This window comes from Centruroides sculpturatus, unplaced genomic scaffold, assembly GCF_000671375.1.
Source record: "Centruroides sculpturatus isolate CEXI.00-Female unplaced genomic scaffold, Cexi_2.0 scaffold257, whole genome shotgun sequence".
Classification (NCBI taxonomy): Eukaryota; Metazoa; Arthropoda; class Arachnida; order Scorpiones; family Buthidae; genus Centruroides; species Centruroides sculpturatus.
The window spans coordinates 231,463-245,379 of NW_019384389.1; the positions used below are offsets into that span (position 1 = coordinate 231,463).

General features: G+C 29.9%; 1 protein-coding gene across 4 annotated transcripts in view; it reads right to left on the reverse strand.

Moving 5' to 3' along the window:
- The window catches only part of LOC111618181 (tripartite motif-containing protein 2-like), a 59,193-nt gene that overhangs the window by 13,274 nt on the left and 32,002 nt on the right, over nt 1-13,917 (reverse strand). Inside the window, exon 1 of one of the 4 annotated variants that reach the window (XM_023359646.1) lies at nt 3,400-3,478. The exons of 2 other annotated variants lie outside the window; for them this stretch is intronic. In XM_023359646.1, coding sequence (XP_023215414.1) covers nt 3,400-3,423 — 24 coding nt within the window. In that variant the 5' untranslated portion in view covers nt 3,424-3,478. Of the gene's footprint in view, nt 1-1,641; nt 2,036-3,399; nt 3,479-13,917 lie in introns of those variants that run through there. One more of the 4 variants, XM_023359648.1, reaches the window with a different exon arrangement.

A 13,917-nucleotide genomic window follows, 5' to 3' on the forward strand; every position in this document is an offset into this window, starting at 1 on the left:
AATTGACTAATAATCGGCCTGTCAGTCAGTCTGTTTATTATTTCCGAAACTAAAAATAACTACAGCAGACAGATCGATATGTAGTGAAGATATGGTGCAGAAATACCCGTATCATTAATTGTACGCACTTCAACTTTTAATTATTATTTATAGAAGAGCGAATATTATCAAAGAATTAAAAAAAATGAATTATTATCCGATTAGAAATAATGTAATTCGAATTAAATTATCGATAAATGCCATTCGAGAAGCATTATCATTTTACTGGTTTCAAATTCATTATCAATTGTAAACACATAAGATTCTATATCATTTCCATTGTGTTTGCTGTTACTCTCTGATCGGGTTACAACACCTAATCGTAACAAATTACTGAGAAACGGGACTTGAAATTACTTGATGTACATTCAATGTTCCATTTATACTTAAATCCCTATAAATACAAATAAATTTCCTCTGTTGTTTCCTTTTATAAAGATTGACAAAGTTCAATTGAGCCTCTCGAGAAAAGAAGAAAAATAAATTAAAAAAAAACACTCGAAAACAAGAGCTAACACTTTATAAATCGTTGTTCTTCACCTTTAGCCCGGATTTAACTGAAAAATTGATCTAATTCGAGAAAATTATCAAGAAAAATGCGTCCTTCCTCGCAACATATTTGTCCATGATCAAGTTTTATTATTATTTTTTTTTTAGTTCGATAAAAATTTTAATTCGTTGAGGGGGCGCTACATAATCTACATGGCGCCATCTGTGGGTATCTGATTACAAATAGTTAAAAATTAATTTTAAAAAAAAATTTCCATTATCTTTAAAAAAATTTTGAAGTTTAAATGTTATTAATATTAAAAATAAAATCGTATATAAAATTATAATGTGCTGCTCTATATTATTACAAAAAAAGGAAGAAAATCATTCTTTTCAAATACACAGTAGTTTCGTATTAAAATTTACTAACGTTAAATGGCGTCTTTTTTCAGTGTTATAACAATTTTGAGCCAAAAAAAAAGAAGTATTAATAAACTTTCTTAAAACTATAGAAATTTCTCACTATCAGCTTATTATTTGCTGTAATTTATTAAGGTTATCCACCCCGTGTTCGCGCGTATCGCGTCACGTTGTAGAGTTAGATCGCGTCACGTTGTGCGAAAATTACACCCTCCCGTATTAAGTTACTAGTTACATTCTTAAACACAAAATACGATTTTTAAATTAAGCTTATTGGAATAATTATATCAATAAATACAAGCCATTAATAAATGATTTATCGATAGAAGTTGTAGACGATCCGGCATAACCCCTAAACAGCACTTTTTTTTTTAAACTGAAAGCCTCATGTGTTTAATATCCTTAAAAAGTTCAATTTTTTAAAAATTAATAACAGAAATCTTGTCAAAATTCAGCCAAATTCACTTAATCATCATTTACGAAGAATTTATTAAAATATTTTTCAATTTAAACAGTATAAATGCTAATTAAATCTTACAAACGCGTTTAAAAACAACTAGAAGACAGTTTTTTCTAAGTTTAAACTGGAAAACATTCAACCAATTCAGCTAAATAACTAGAATAATGCCTACAATAAAATCCAATTATTATTATTATAGAAAGAAGAGGAATTCAATAATAATTAGAACTTACTTGAAAATACACTTCAATCATATCTGCTGAATAATAATATAATAAAGACGAAACATCGAATGCTCTACAATTATACTTAAGTACTTATCAGGTCAGTGGGTCCCTGTGTCGCGTAGCGTATCTGACCCACCAAATGGAGCATCCAGTTTGCTTTATAATTCCAGTTTGTCGCTGGAAAAATCTTGCTTACATGAATCGCAATAGGATGTAAATACTACTTGCTGTCTGCTACGTTTAAAATATTTTAAAACAATTCCCCTTGGCTTAATTCCTAATTGGCTGTTAGCCTATTCGGACGATAACATACTCTCTCTCTTAACAGGAAAAAAAAAAGAAAAATGTCTGTCTGTACTTTTTAGGTAATACCGAGATGCACGTGTGAAATGTTTTTAAAAATAAACCTTACATTTACATTGGAATATATACTTTAAATGTGATGTAACGTTATTTACTATTATATATTTAATTGTTTGAGATTACTCTGTTATCTAGAATTTATTCTAGAATTTAATTTTTTTTAAATCATAATATTGCATGATTTACTCGAGAATTTTTAATTAATTAATGCCAATAATAGATTACGTAGCCGGCCACAAATACGCTTATTACGAGATGGGTCTGACCCGCAATGGGGTCGATCAGCACGAATGAGTGATGAGGAACGATGCCCTACCTCAATAGAGGATCCAGAAATCTTTAGAGGGGTGCAGCAGAAAGAAAACGAGAGGCTTTATAAAATTATTTACTGATGTACTCGGCTTTTCTCCGGGGAAACCCTCAGAAGGGGGTGCACTCCTAAATCCTACACTGCTCTATTGATAAAATTAGAGTTTGACATGGCTCGAATACGGGTATAGGTTTATAATACTTTACTGTACAGTCACCTAGATAATTTATGTAAACTTTTGCATGTATAATCGATATCAGTATGAGTTCTAGAGCATATTTTTTTCAAACCTGAAGCCAGAAAAATCTAATTTAATTAAATAACATTAAATATAATAAGAATAAAGAGCAAGCTTTAATTTTATTAGTCTCCTTTTGCCCCCCCCAAAAAAAAATACAGCAAAAATATGTCACTTAGATAAAACTTATGAAAAATTAACCGACCAGTGCAATTTAATCTTGCTTGTGACCAAAAGTCAACAAAAATAAATTTAATTATAAAAAAAACATTAATTTAACAAATGCCAGAAAGTTTTTCTTCTTAAATTTTAATTTTGTTAAATTGAATAAGAGAAACAAAAAAAAAAAAAACAGAAGAAGAAGAAAAAATTTAATGAATTCGTAAATTTAGTAATGTTACAACATCACTAAATTAATATTTAACACAGAGAAAAAGTGTTGACCTAACCTAAATATCTTCTTCATCATTTGAACTTTTACATCATTAATTTGACAATTTAATTTAAATTTTTAAAATTATTTTTAAACAGCTTTCTATATACTTTTTAATCGTAAAAATGGGATTCGTTTCTGTTAATAATTTCCCTCGAATTTAATTTCATAAATTGTCATTTTTAGTAAATTACATTTAAAAGAACCCCAGGAATTTCTCGGGGGTGATTCGGATATGTCGGATTTCGTCCCTCATTGTGGGCCTGAAAGAACCGGTAATGACTTTATAAAAAGAGGCCCCTACTGCAAAGCTCCTTACACGAAGAACAAAGAACAATTCAATAAAAAAAATGACACTCCTGCTTCAATATATAGAAAGTTAATGGCGCAGAATAACAGTATTACAGACAAGTTACTTACGTAAAGCTCCGTCAACACTTTCATTGCGAACACGATCCGTTCAATCTGTCACACGAGACAAACAATGAGAGCTGGAACAATATTTTAAATGTTGTTTGGCGCTCGTTTAAGCGCATAAACCAACAAGACACACGTCTAGTTGGTACAAGGATAAGTCAACTCGAAGGCGTAAACTCTTTGTCACGTTTGGCGTGATGAGGTGAAAATAAGCGGGCGGACCTCTTTTCGGTCAGATGACCTTTGAACCGGTGAAAAGAGGTCGAAGTGGGGTGCAAGGATAACCATTGACAGAAGGTTGTAGAACAAGGGTGGCAACATTCCGTCATGTTGAAGATTTTCTCTTTTTATTTTGTTTTCTTTTGTAGGAAAAAACGCGGTTAATCCGTAAAATTAAAGATTTTCGCGAATTATTATAGTAATATATCATTATTGTTTTTTTTCCTTTATAAAACGAAAAAATATGCGTAAGAACTATGCTCCAGGCATTTTAATTATAAACATGTCAATTAGCGGCTTACGTAGATGATTTTTTATTTATTAAAAAATTACTATAAACAAAAATCTATTTAAAAATTCGAATTATCCAATAAGACGGTTATTTATTTATTTAAAAATTTGAATCATCCAATACGATTATTTTAATCGTTTTCAAAAATTCAAACTATCCAATTAAGAAAGCCAAAAACTTAAATACAAGATGTAACTTAAAATAAACAAATAATCACACTGTTTTTACCTTTCTTTCGAAAATTAGATAGGTTATTAGTTTATAACTGTATTTTACGATATTATAGATTAATAATAATAAATAAGTAAAGAGAAGTATTTATGAAGTCGTGAGAGCTTCAAGGTTAAATTACTTAAGAATTGCTACTGTAATGAAGAATAAAAAATAAGTTTCTAAGTAATTTTGCTCAGCGTGTCACGATATTATCATTTATGTTAAATTAGAAAAAAAATAGTAGTTTTAATACCTGGAAAACAATGATGTTTATTAAAAACAGGATACAAACGAACTTCGATAATGGAATACAATATACAAACAACAAACCTTCAACAGTGAAGTTGATTTACGCCTACACGTAAATTTTTTAAATCGAAATTTAATAATATTTACATATATATTTGTGTAATTTATGTGATTCAAAACATAGATCCTATGGAGTAGCGGGATTGTAAATTGCGCGAGACGCTGGGCATATAAGTGGCGCGTTATACCATGGGCAATTGTCTGGGACTCCAAACCAATCTTTTATAAGAAAATATTTCTTAAAACATTTCCTTGAAGAAAAATGTCTGAAGCCAACGCCGTACTTGGGGCATCCTAATTCAAATTCGCCTGGGTACCATGAAGCTATAACGCGCCAGTGAGGTACTGTACGTGTTAATTGGGACATCCTAATTCAAATTCGCCTGGGTCCCATGAAGCTATAACGCGCCAGTGAGGTACTGTACGTGTTAACTAGCGAGATCTCCTATTGTATAAGTTTATGTAAAAATGTAACCCATATAGATCACGTGATATTGTACAAGCTTTTAGATAGTGTTGGGTTTCGACCGACAGTACCCAAAAATTTCATTTAAGCCTGTATATGCTTTTTGCATAAAAAATGGCGTACAAGCAATCAATGTAATACGAAATAAATCAATTGAGACGTAACAAAACGTTTAGATTAGTGCTGCCACCTATCGTCGAAAACCTCAACTAGAGGGTGATTTTTTTTTTATAGTAATACAAGTAAATGATATCTGGTAAAGAAATGAACCACTCATTTAAGGTTACCTCAAAATGTCATCTTTAATTAGTCCGATCTGATGGCATAAATACAACTAAAACAAGGCCTTAAATATCGTGACGCGAATATAATTACATTTAAAAATTTTTAATTAATTTCGCTCTCTAATTTTCTATTAACTATAAAAATCCAAACTAATTGGATAAGAATAAATCCATAAGAAATCATTAAGAATATGGGAAAACCAAATTTAAATTCGATGGAGTCGCATAGAAAAAAAAAGAAACTTCATAATTCTTTAAAGATTTTTTATTTTAATAATTAAAACTGCAATTTCTCTTGTAACTTTGACGTCATTTCACCTTGGTGTCTGTCCGGTTATATAGTGTGAGATTAAGAAAAGTTACTCTGACATCATATGCATTCGTGTAAATACGTGGGCGTTCAGAGAGAAAAAAAAATTCATTATTAAATTTCACGTCAGAAATATTTTTTTAACGAATAAAAAAAAACTTGAATTTGATATTAAATTTAAAAAAAATTACAAGAAAAATAACGGTGGAGTTTGCAATACGTTACCAAGAAAATCAATTTTCTGAAGCGGTAAACGCACTCTGCTTCGTATCTATCATTGTTTCTATACTAAAAACGTGTATGGCTGAAGACCTAAGGTGTTAAATGAATAAAAAAATAATAAAACTTTCGAATAACTTCATAAAAATTTCATAATTTCATCAATAAATTAGAAAGCAAAGCGATTTGACTTCAGAGCACTTCAATGACGATTTGAGGACTTATCCTAATATATTTTCTTCCAGGAATTAACTTCTGGAAATTATTAAGCATCACGAATTTCCTTAATGTTAATGCTACTACTTTGTCGTAGTCTTTTTTCCTTGTCACATCTATACATAAGTAATTCGTGACGATAATCGTTTGAGTCATCCGCTTATTGCAAAATAGCTACTCTTGCTTTTATTTTTTATATTTTTCTTGTTTACAGATCAAGTAAGAAATTAGTTAGATTTATACGATTTTTCTGAAGATAAAAATCAGACAAAGTTACATAAAAATATGTTAAAACTCGATTCGCACTTTGTAAAATCTTCAATAAAGTAATTATTGTATTGCTAATCTAGCTATTATTATGACAATTATATGAATTACTATAAAATATAATATATATACTGTATATTATATATTTTTAATTTTAAATAAGGAAACAAATTTAAAACTTATCATTAATTAATGATGAAAAAGGAAGTTATAACTAAGAAATTCAAGGCAAGGTTTGGATTTGTATGACAATCTACACGACTGGATCTGCAAGATTTCTACGAGAAAACATTTTGGGTGTGAAGAATCGAACAAACAATGCATTTTTAGGTCTAAAGAATCTAAAAACAAGCATTTTTGGGTCTAAAGAATCTAAAAAACAAGCATTTTTGGGTCCAAAGAATCGAACAAATAAGCAATTTTGGGTGTGAAGAATCGAAAAAAAACAAGCATTTTTGGGTCCGTAAAACTTGAATGAATCTTTTAAATCTTCAAGTAGATTTTCTTAAAATTTTTGCCATTTTTATTCATCTTACGAGCTTTTTATATGGGTTGGTGGTACTTTCTGAATTAAAAATATTCAAATTTCTTGATTTTACATTCAATTTCTCATTAAAAAAAAAAGGTAGTAAATAAGGATACATTTTTCTTTCTCAATAAATGTCTATTTCTTAATTTATTATTCATCGAATTTTGTTTTGTTTTTAATGATATTTTCTTCTAAGAAATATTTATTTTTTAAACTTCGATTGTCTAAAAAAACGACGATTCCACACGCGATCTATCGCTTTACTTCGCTTATTAAATCAATTAAAACTAAATCAAGTTGATTTAAAACAATAAAATTATTACTTTTAATCATGTTACATATAAAATTTATGAATATTTATAAAAATTATAATTGATAACTTCTTTCTGACATATTTAAATCGTGCTTTAACGCGACGTCGCGCCTTAAAAAACGTAATTATTTCGAAACTATCGATCTATTTCAAACAGAAAAAAAAAATCCAGAAATATTACTTGAAATATATTTAAGCGATAATTAATATTTAATACACTAATTTTTTTGTTTTTATTCCAATTCTACCACGTTATAATAAAGTTTTTAAGTCTACGCGACTGGAAGCAATATGGCGGATACCTCGGAAGCGACAAATATTTTCCGGAAAAGTATAAAAATATTTTTAAAACGCGATAATAAATAAAATTTGTTAATTGGAAGTAAAAAGGGATTAAAATAGAGAAAAAAATCGTTTAAAATTATAATTAAATGCTATAAAATTGCGAATAAATAATTAAAATTCGATTTTTTTTCCCTTCATGAACCAACCACGTGATTCACGCAAAGTCTCATACTTTTTCATATTTCATGGCATTAATGAATCTATTTCTGAAGCCAAACAGATCGAATGTTGAGGAGACTCAAGGTCGTCGCCAATATATATATATATATAAATCCTCCTTCAAATTTATTTTAAAAATCAATAAATTTTATTTATTTAAACCCCCCAAAAAAAGTAAATTTATACTTTAAGCTTTAAAACTTAATTATTTTCAGATTAAATATAAACATTTATAAACGTATAATTTAATTTTTAATATTTAAATTAAAATTTTTTTAAATATTTTGTAAATTCCGAAAAAAAAAAAAGTTACTTTTCGTTACCGTGATACGACGCCATATTGTTTCCTGTAGCGCAACTCTCATTTCATTAATTCTGCACAAAAACGAGGATTAAAAAAAAGCTTTTATAAATGTAGAAATATCATAAAAATTTAATTAATTCTAGAATTAGAAACATAGTATTAATCAACAGCATAAATAAATAAATAAATGAGAAAGAATTAATATAAAGCCTACGTGAATAAGTTAATGATCGTTTTAATTATTGATTTTAATCTGGAATACCACCAACGTATTCCTTTCAAGGATAATTTAATTGTTTATATGTTAAAATATGAGGAAAATATAGCAGCAAGAACGTATGTTTAATTCATTTTTAACGAGTTCTTAGCTTATAGGAGCTGATAAAATGACTTTTTTTTCTTTTTAAATTTTATTTAATTTAGAAGGGGGAAAGCCTTAAAAACTTGAAACATTTTAAGCTTTAAACTCGGAGAAGACAGATAAATTCATGTTTTTTTGAAGACAAATTGTCTCGCTTATCAATTGTAACTTGATAGAAAAACTATGTTTAGTCCCCATTGGGAACCGAACCCAATCTTTTAAAGTACGGATTTAGAAAGGAAACGGAAGATAAGGAATGACGTCAGGATTTTAAGTGAGGTTCGGATTTTCTTTTTGTTAGAAAACAAATCGTATAGGACAGAAACAATTGAACTGGAAAGGAAAGATGTACCTGGATGAAGCGATCTTTATGAAGACAACTTCATCCGGATTCCTTTGTCTTTCGGGGATTATTTAANAATTTAAAAATATACTTTTATCGATTTCTTTGAAAGTTTGAACGTTTACGAGTAAAACAAAACAAAAAAAAAAAATGTTATTTCATTGCAACACCCCCGTGTTAAAGAGGGTGAAATCACCGCTTAAACTATAAAATAAATGATAAATTCTGGTAAAAAAATTGATTAAAAACACTTAATTACTGTCGACAGATGAGTTTTGTACGTGTTAAACATTAAATTTCCCATTTAAGAGGTTCAATATAAACAGTATAAGAGAGTTGACGTACGCCAGAACAATTTTCTATTTTTAAAACTTTATTTTGAGGTATCCCTCAAAATTAAGCTTTTTGCCGTTTTATAAGAATTAAAGATTTTTATATTTTTTAATAATATAATAACAGATGGCTCTACACACTCATTTTTAAATGTTCCGGGAAAGTTGAGCAACTCGTTGCTAGTTTATTTATTTTTTCCTAGAAACTACAGGAAAATTCCTTCCAACACATTTACATTTGTATTCCGACGAACTGCAAAACACTTCTCAAGCTATACGCATCATAAAAATCCTCCTAATTAGACATTAATTCCTTTAATACACTATAAAACCCTATTCTGTAATGAGAACAGTGCATCATCGAGGTGCCAAAGTTAATGTTATAATTCTATTATTGACATATATAACTCGTATAGGAAACTACTTTTATATATTCTAGACAAAAAAAACTAAAAATTTCGACGATGTGGAAACTAAAAATAGAAGAAACTCATACGAAAAATCCCACAAACACTTTATAGGTGGGCTTCCCCGCAAGGCACGTCGACCTTACAGGCAAACAACCATCGATACTGCTACATTGGCCATTCCTAGAAATTAATTTCCTTATCGAATATACCGGGAAACAGAAAAATAAATTTAGAGACAGAAAAATACAGATGTACAGAAGTAGAACACTAGAAGAATGTTTAAATAAGCGTGTTTATTCATCTGATTTGTTCAGCTTATGTAGAACGGATAACAACAATTTCCGAGAACAGAGAAGGGAATAAAGTTTTTCTTTTTTTTTTTTAAATATCAATTTATTAATTTATTTTATCGGGAATTTTTGTACAGACTCGCACACAATCTGTTCCCTGCAGAAAGGAAGCGATAGCAATAATTCAAAATGTATTTTGAGCGCACTCTCCGTAGGATGTGACCACCATCCTCCACTGTGCAGGTTGCCATGACGACGGGAGGACGAGCGGTGACGTCAGCGGCGGTATTGGCAGCCTTCCAAAATCATCGACATCTTTAAGAAATGTTTTTACCTTCTTGGAAACAAAATGACACTTATCTCCACTAACGTTCACGTGTTAACATCGATTGTTGTAGAAGAAAAATACGGCGTGACCGGGCGATAATTTGATAACAATCGAAGACGAGCTGAAGCGGTGTTGAAATCGTCACGTGACTCCTTTCCTAGCGTATAGTTCCACTCGAATACCGTTAGAAGGAAAGGTCGTCGTCCTGTACAATACTGTTGTACAGGATTGTCAACAGGGAAATCGCCCTTTTTGCTATGTTTAGTGCGGTGCATACATCACAATAACCAGCCTAATTGTTAGGTTCGTGTGACGTAATACAGAGAGGATTACCTTTCTTGGGCGTTAGTGCCGTTTATTTATTGTTATTCCACGGGTTTAACCCGTGTATGGGACTTAAAAATTCGAATTTTCTATAGAATAACACTCGTTTTATTGTTAAAAACACGCAATTATAATCTCCGTAATCCGTTCCCTTCTGCAAAATTTTAAAATTTAATTATATATTTATACATTTTTTTTTAGATTATATACAGTCGAACCTCTGAACAACGGACACTGGTGAGGATATTAAAAAAATGGCCGTTGTTCGAAAGTTATTTTGTACGCATTTTAAAAAAGAAACGTTCCTGTAAGAATGGGCTCAGTTTAAGTGGTCGTCGTTGGCAGGTGGCCGTTATCGGAGGTTCGATTGTATGTCTGTTTTGAAGAGTTTAGTCTGACGTAAAAAATAATTGATGAAACTCATCAAATACTAAATAATGTACAGTACATGTATTAGGACCTCAAAGTGAAATGAAGCAGGGCCCCTTTTTATCTCTCTCTCAGGCCCTAAATATAAATGGATTCAGCAAATTAGCCTAATCCTGGTATCTTGAAATATTATATAATTTATACATCTAATTTGATAATATTTAGGTTAACAATATACAGAAAAGGCCCGAAAGGAGTGTCACAGAGCAACAGGCCTTGTATATATGTGATTTCTCTCAGGCCCTATATATATATATATATATTTATCCCAGGGGAGTTTTTATCACTAAATTTTTGTGACCCATTCAAGAAACCTCCAACACATCCAGATCGAGAGAGGGCCCAAAATTTCATATATGTTTAGTTCAGACAGAGGGGGCCCAGCTAAATGGCCCCGCTGGCTTCCTCTATATCGGGGCCCGTATTTAAATATATGTAATAATCGGATATTTTTATAGTATTTATTATATTAAAACATACAAATTCTTTAGAAGTTAGTAGCTCGAGAGGGAAGGATTTTTAACCTATTCTGTGCCTAGAAATTATACGATTCTCATTATGTTATTGTCTCAACGACGGTGAATAATCTCCTGAGGGAAGATGTAACATTCTATAAAGGTAAAAAACTTTACATGTTCTTCTTACTACAAAGTCATTGACATCAGTACAAAATCATTGGACCACATGTACTTGTTTTAATAAGTACTCATGTAATAAAAATAGCATTTACAAACCAAGAAACTAAATTATTTAATTCCATAAATTAAAATCATTTTTTTTTCTGTTACATATTTTAAAATACGTGTATAATCCTATAAACAACTGCATTAAAACGTAACTAAGCGTAACACCCGAAGTAATAAAAAAAAATATTTCACGCTACGTAAAAGTACAAACATTAAGAATAAAAAAATATATATGTATATATATAAATATATATATAAATGATTTGCTATAAATGGTGCAAATAAATATCTTTTCCTTTTGTAAGCAATATTTTTAACATAGTTCATTGATTATGAAGAAAATCATTATGACATTTATTGCACTTTAAAGGTGAATAATTTTTGATTTTTTGTGTGTTGGCTATATATCTGNAAAAAAAAAGAAGGTCAAACTTTGCAGTTACAATTACATTCGAGCGTACAACTGTACTAATTTCACACTAAAAAAATCGCGTTAATTATACACTAAGCTCGACATATGAGAACCTTTCGGTATATCAAATCATTTTAAATTAAAAAAAAATTAAGATTCTAAGAAATATGAGGCCCTAGAATGAGGCCTTAAGTCAGAGCTGCTTACTGTGAATTCCTGAAGTGTAGTATCTCTTACAGTATAAAGCTGTAGTGTAATAGTTTGAGGCCCTAAATTCGAGCTTTACAGTATGTAGACTTGCAGTATGAAGTGTAATAGTGTGAGCCTGTTTGAGGCTCTAAGCTGCAGTAAGTACAATAGGCTATTTGAGCCTCGTCATACAAGCTTTGTACGTTTACGTACAAATGCCTCATTTTTATCAATTTTTAAAACTCGGCTACTAATTAAACTCGGCACTTTACATCAATTTCTTTCCTAAAATTAAATTAGTTGATGATAAATTTTTTTTATTGCAGGAAGCCCAATCCAGTTCGAGCCATTCGACGGTAGTTTAACGATCGTTAAACTTTACTTTAGCTTAAAACAATCATCGAACTTCATTTTCACGCTCTAAATATAATTTTAAAATTATTTTGTAAGAATTTAAAAATATACTTTTATCGATTTCTTTGAAAGTTTGAACGTTTACGAGTAAAACAAAAAAAAAAAAAAAAAAAAATGTTATTTCATTGCAACACCCCCGTGTTAAAGAGGGTGAAATCACCGCTTAAACTATAAAATAAATGATAAATTCTGGTAAAAAAATTGATTAAAAACACTTAATTACTGTCGACAGATGAGTTTTGTACGTGTTAAACATTAAATTTCCCATTTAAGAGGTTCAATATAAACAGTATAAGAGAGTTGACGTACGCCAGAACAATTTTCTATTTTTAAAACTTTATTTTGAGGTATTTTTCAAATTTTGTGAAGAATTNGGACAACACATCAGGAGTGACCTATTTACAGATATCTTCTTCAATTTTTGATAAGAATTTTTATATTAATATACTGTACTTGCCTTTTTTCCCCCTTACATAGTTTCCCTCCTGTAATTTAGTCGTCACGAAATCAGAAATTAATTAATAGATAACAAGGAAGAAAAAAACAATTTTAATTACTCAATTTGATGTTAAATTACGCCTTTATGTAATAATTTACATTATTATCACATAAATGTGTAAGTTTCAAAGTCACGTGTACTTTAGAGTGAAATATACACATTACTGTTAATAAATATCGAAAATTCATCTATTACAACTGTGACGTACACGTGTAAAAGTGTATATTACATTTAAATACACAGAATGTCTGTTTCACTTGTAATATACACATTTAAATGTGTCTGTTACATTTGAATACACAGAATGTCTGTTTCACTTGTAATATACACATTTAAATGTGTCTGTTACATTTGAATACACAGAATGTCTATTTCACTTGTAATATACACATTTAAATGTGTCTGTTACATTTGAATACACAGAATTGACTCAGAATGTCTGTTTCACTTGTAATACACAAATTTTACATATAATTTCATTCATTAAATGCCTACTAGCATATTTATATATTAAAGCATTAAATATACATAATTACGTACGCATACGCGCGCATTTTTCATATTAAAAAAAATACATATTTTATTCACATTATAAACATAATTAAGTAAGTTACCTACTTATAAAAAGTTCAGAAATCATTATAACTATAAATATCATACAGAGTGTATTCATTAACGGTAGAACAATACTTTCATTGATTAGAACACACCTGTTACGATATCATGCAACCACTTAATACTATCGCTTCTACGTAAGGTGCTCGCACGTTGTACAATCACGATACACAGATATAAATCAAGGCAGAAGAACATAATTAAAAAAGAAACCCGGTTTTTTATATCAATTGTTTGCCTTTTTTTTAAAGGGGATTAAAGGATAATTAAACAAGAATTAATTACTTTACACAGGGGTTAGATGGAGTAATTGAAATCGAACCGAGTAGCAATACATACGAAGAGTTAATTGTGGCACCCTATGATAAATGGTACACAGAGATAACCCGAATGTACGGAAGAGGAAGATGCCAATTGCCGGAATCACTAGCAATACCTTCCGCT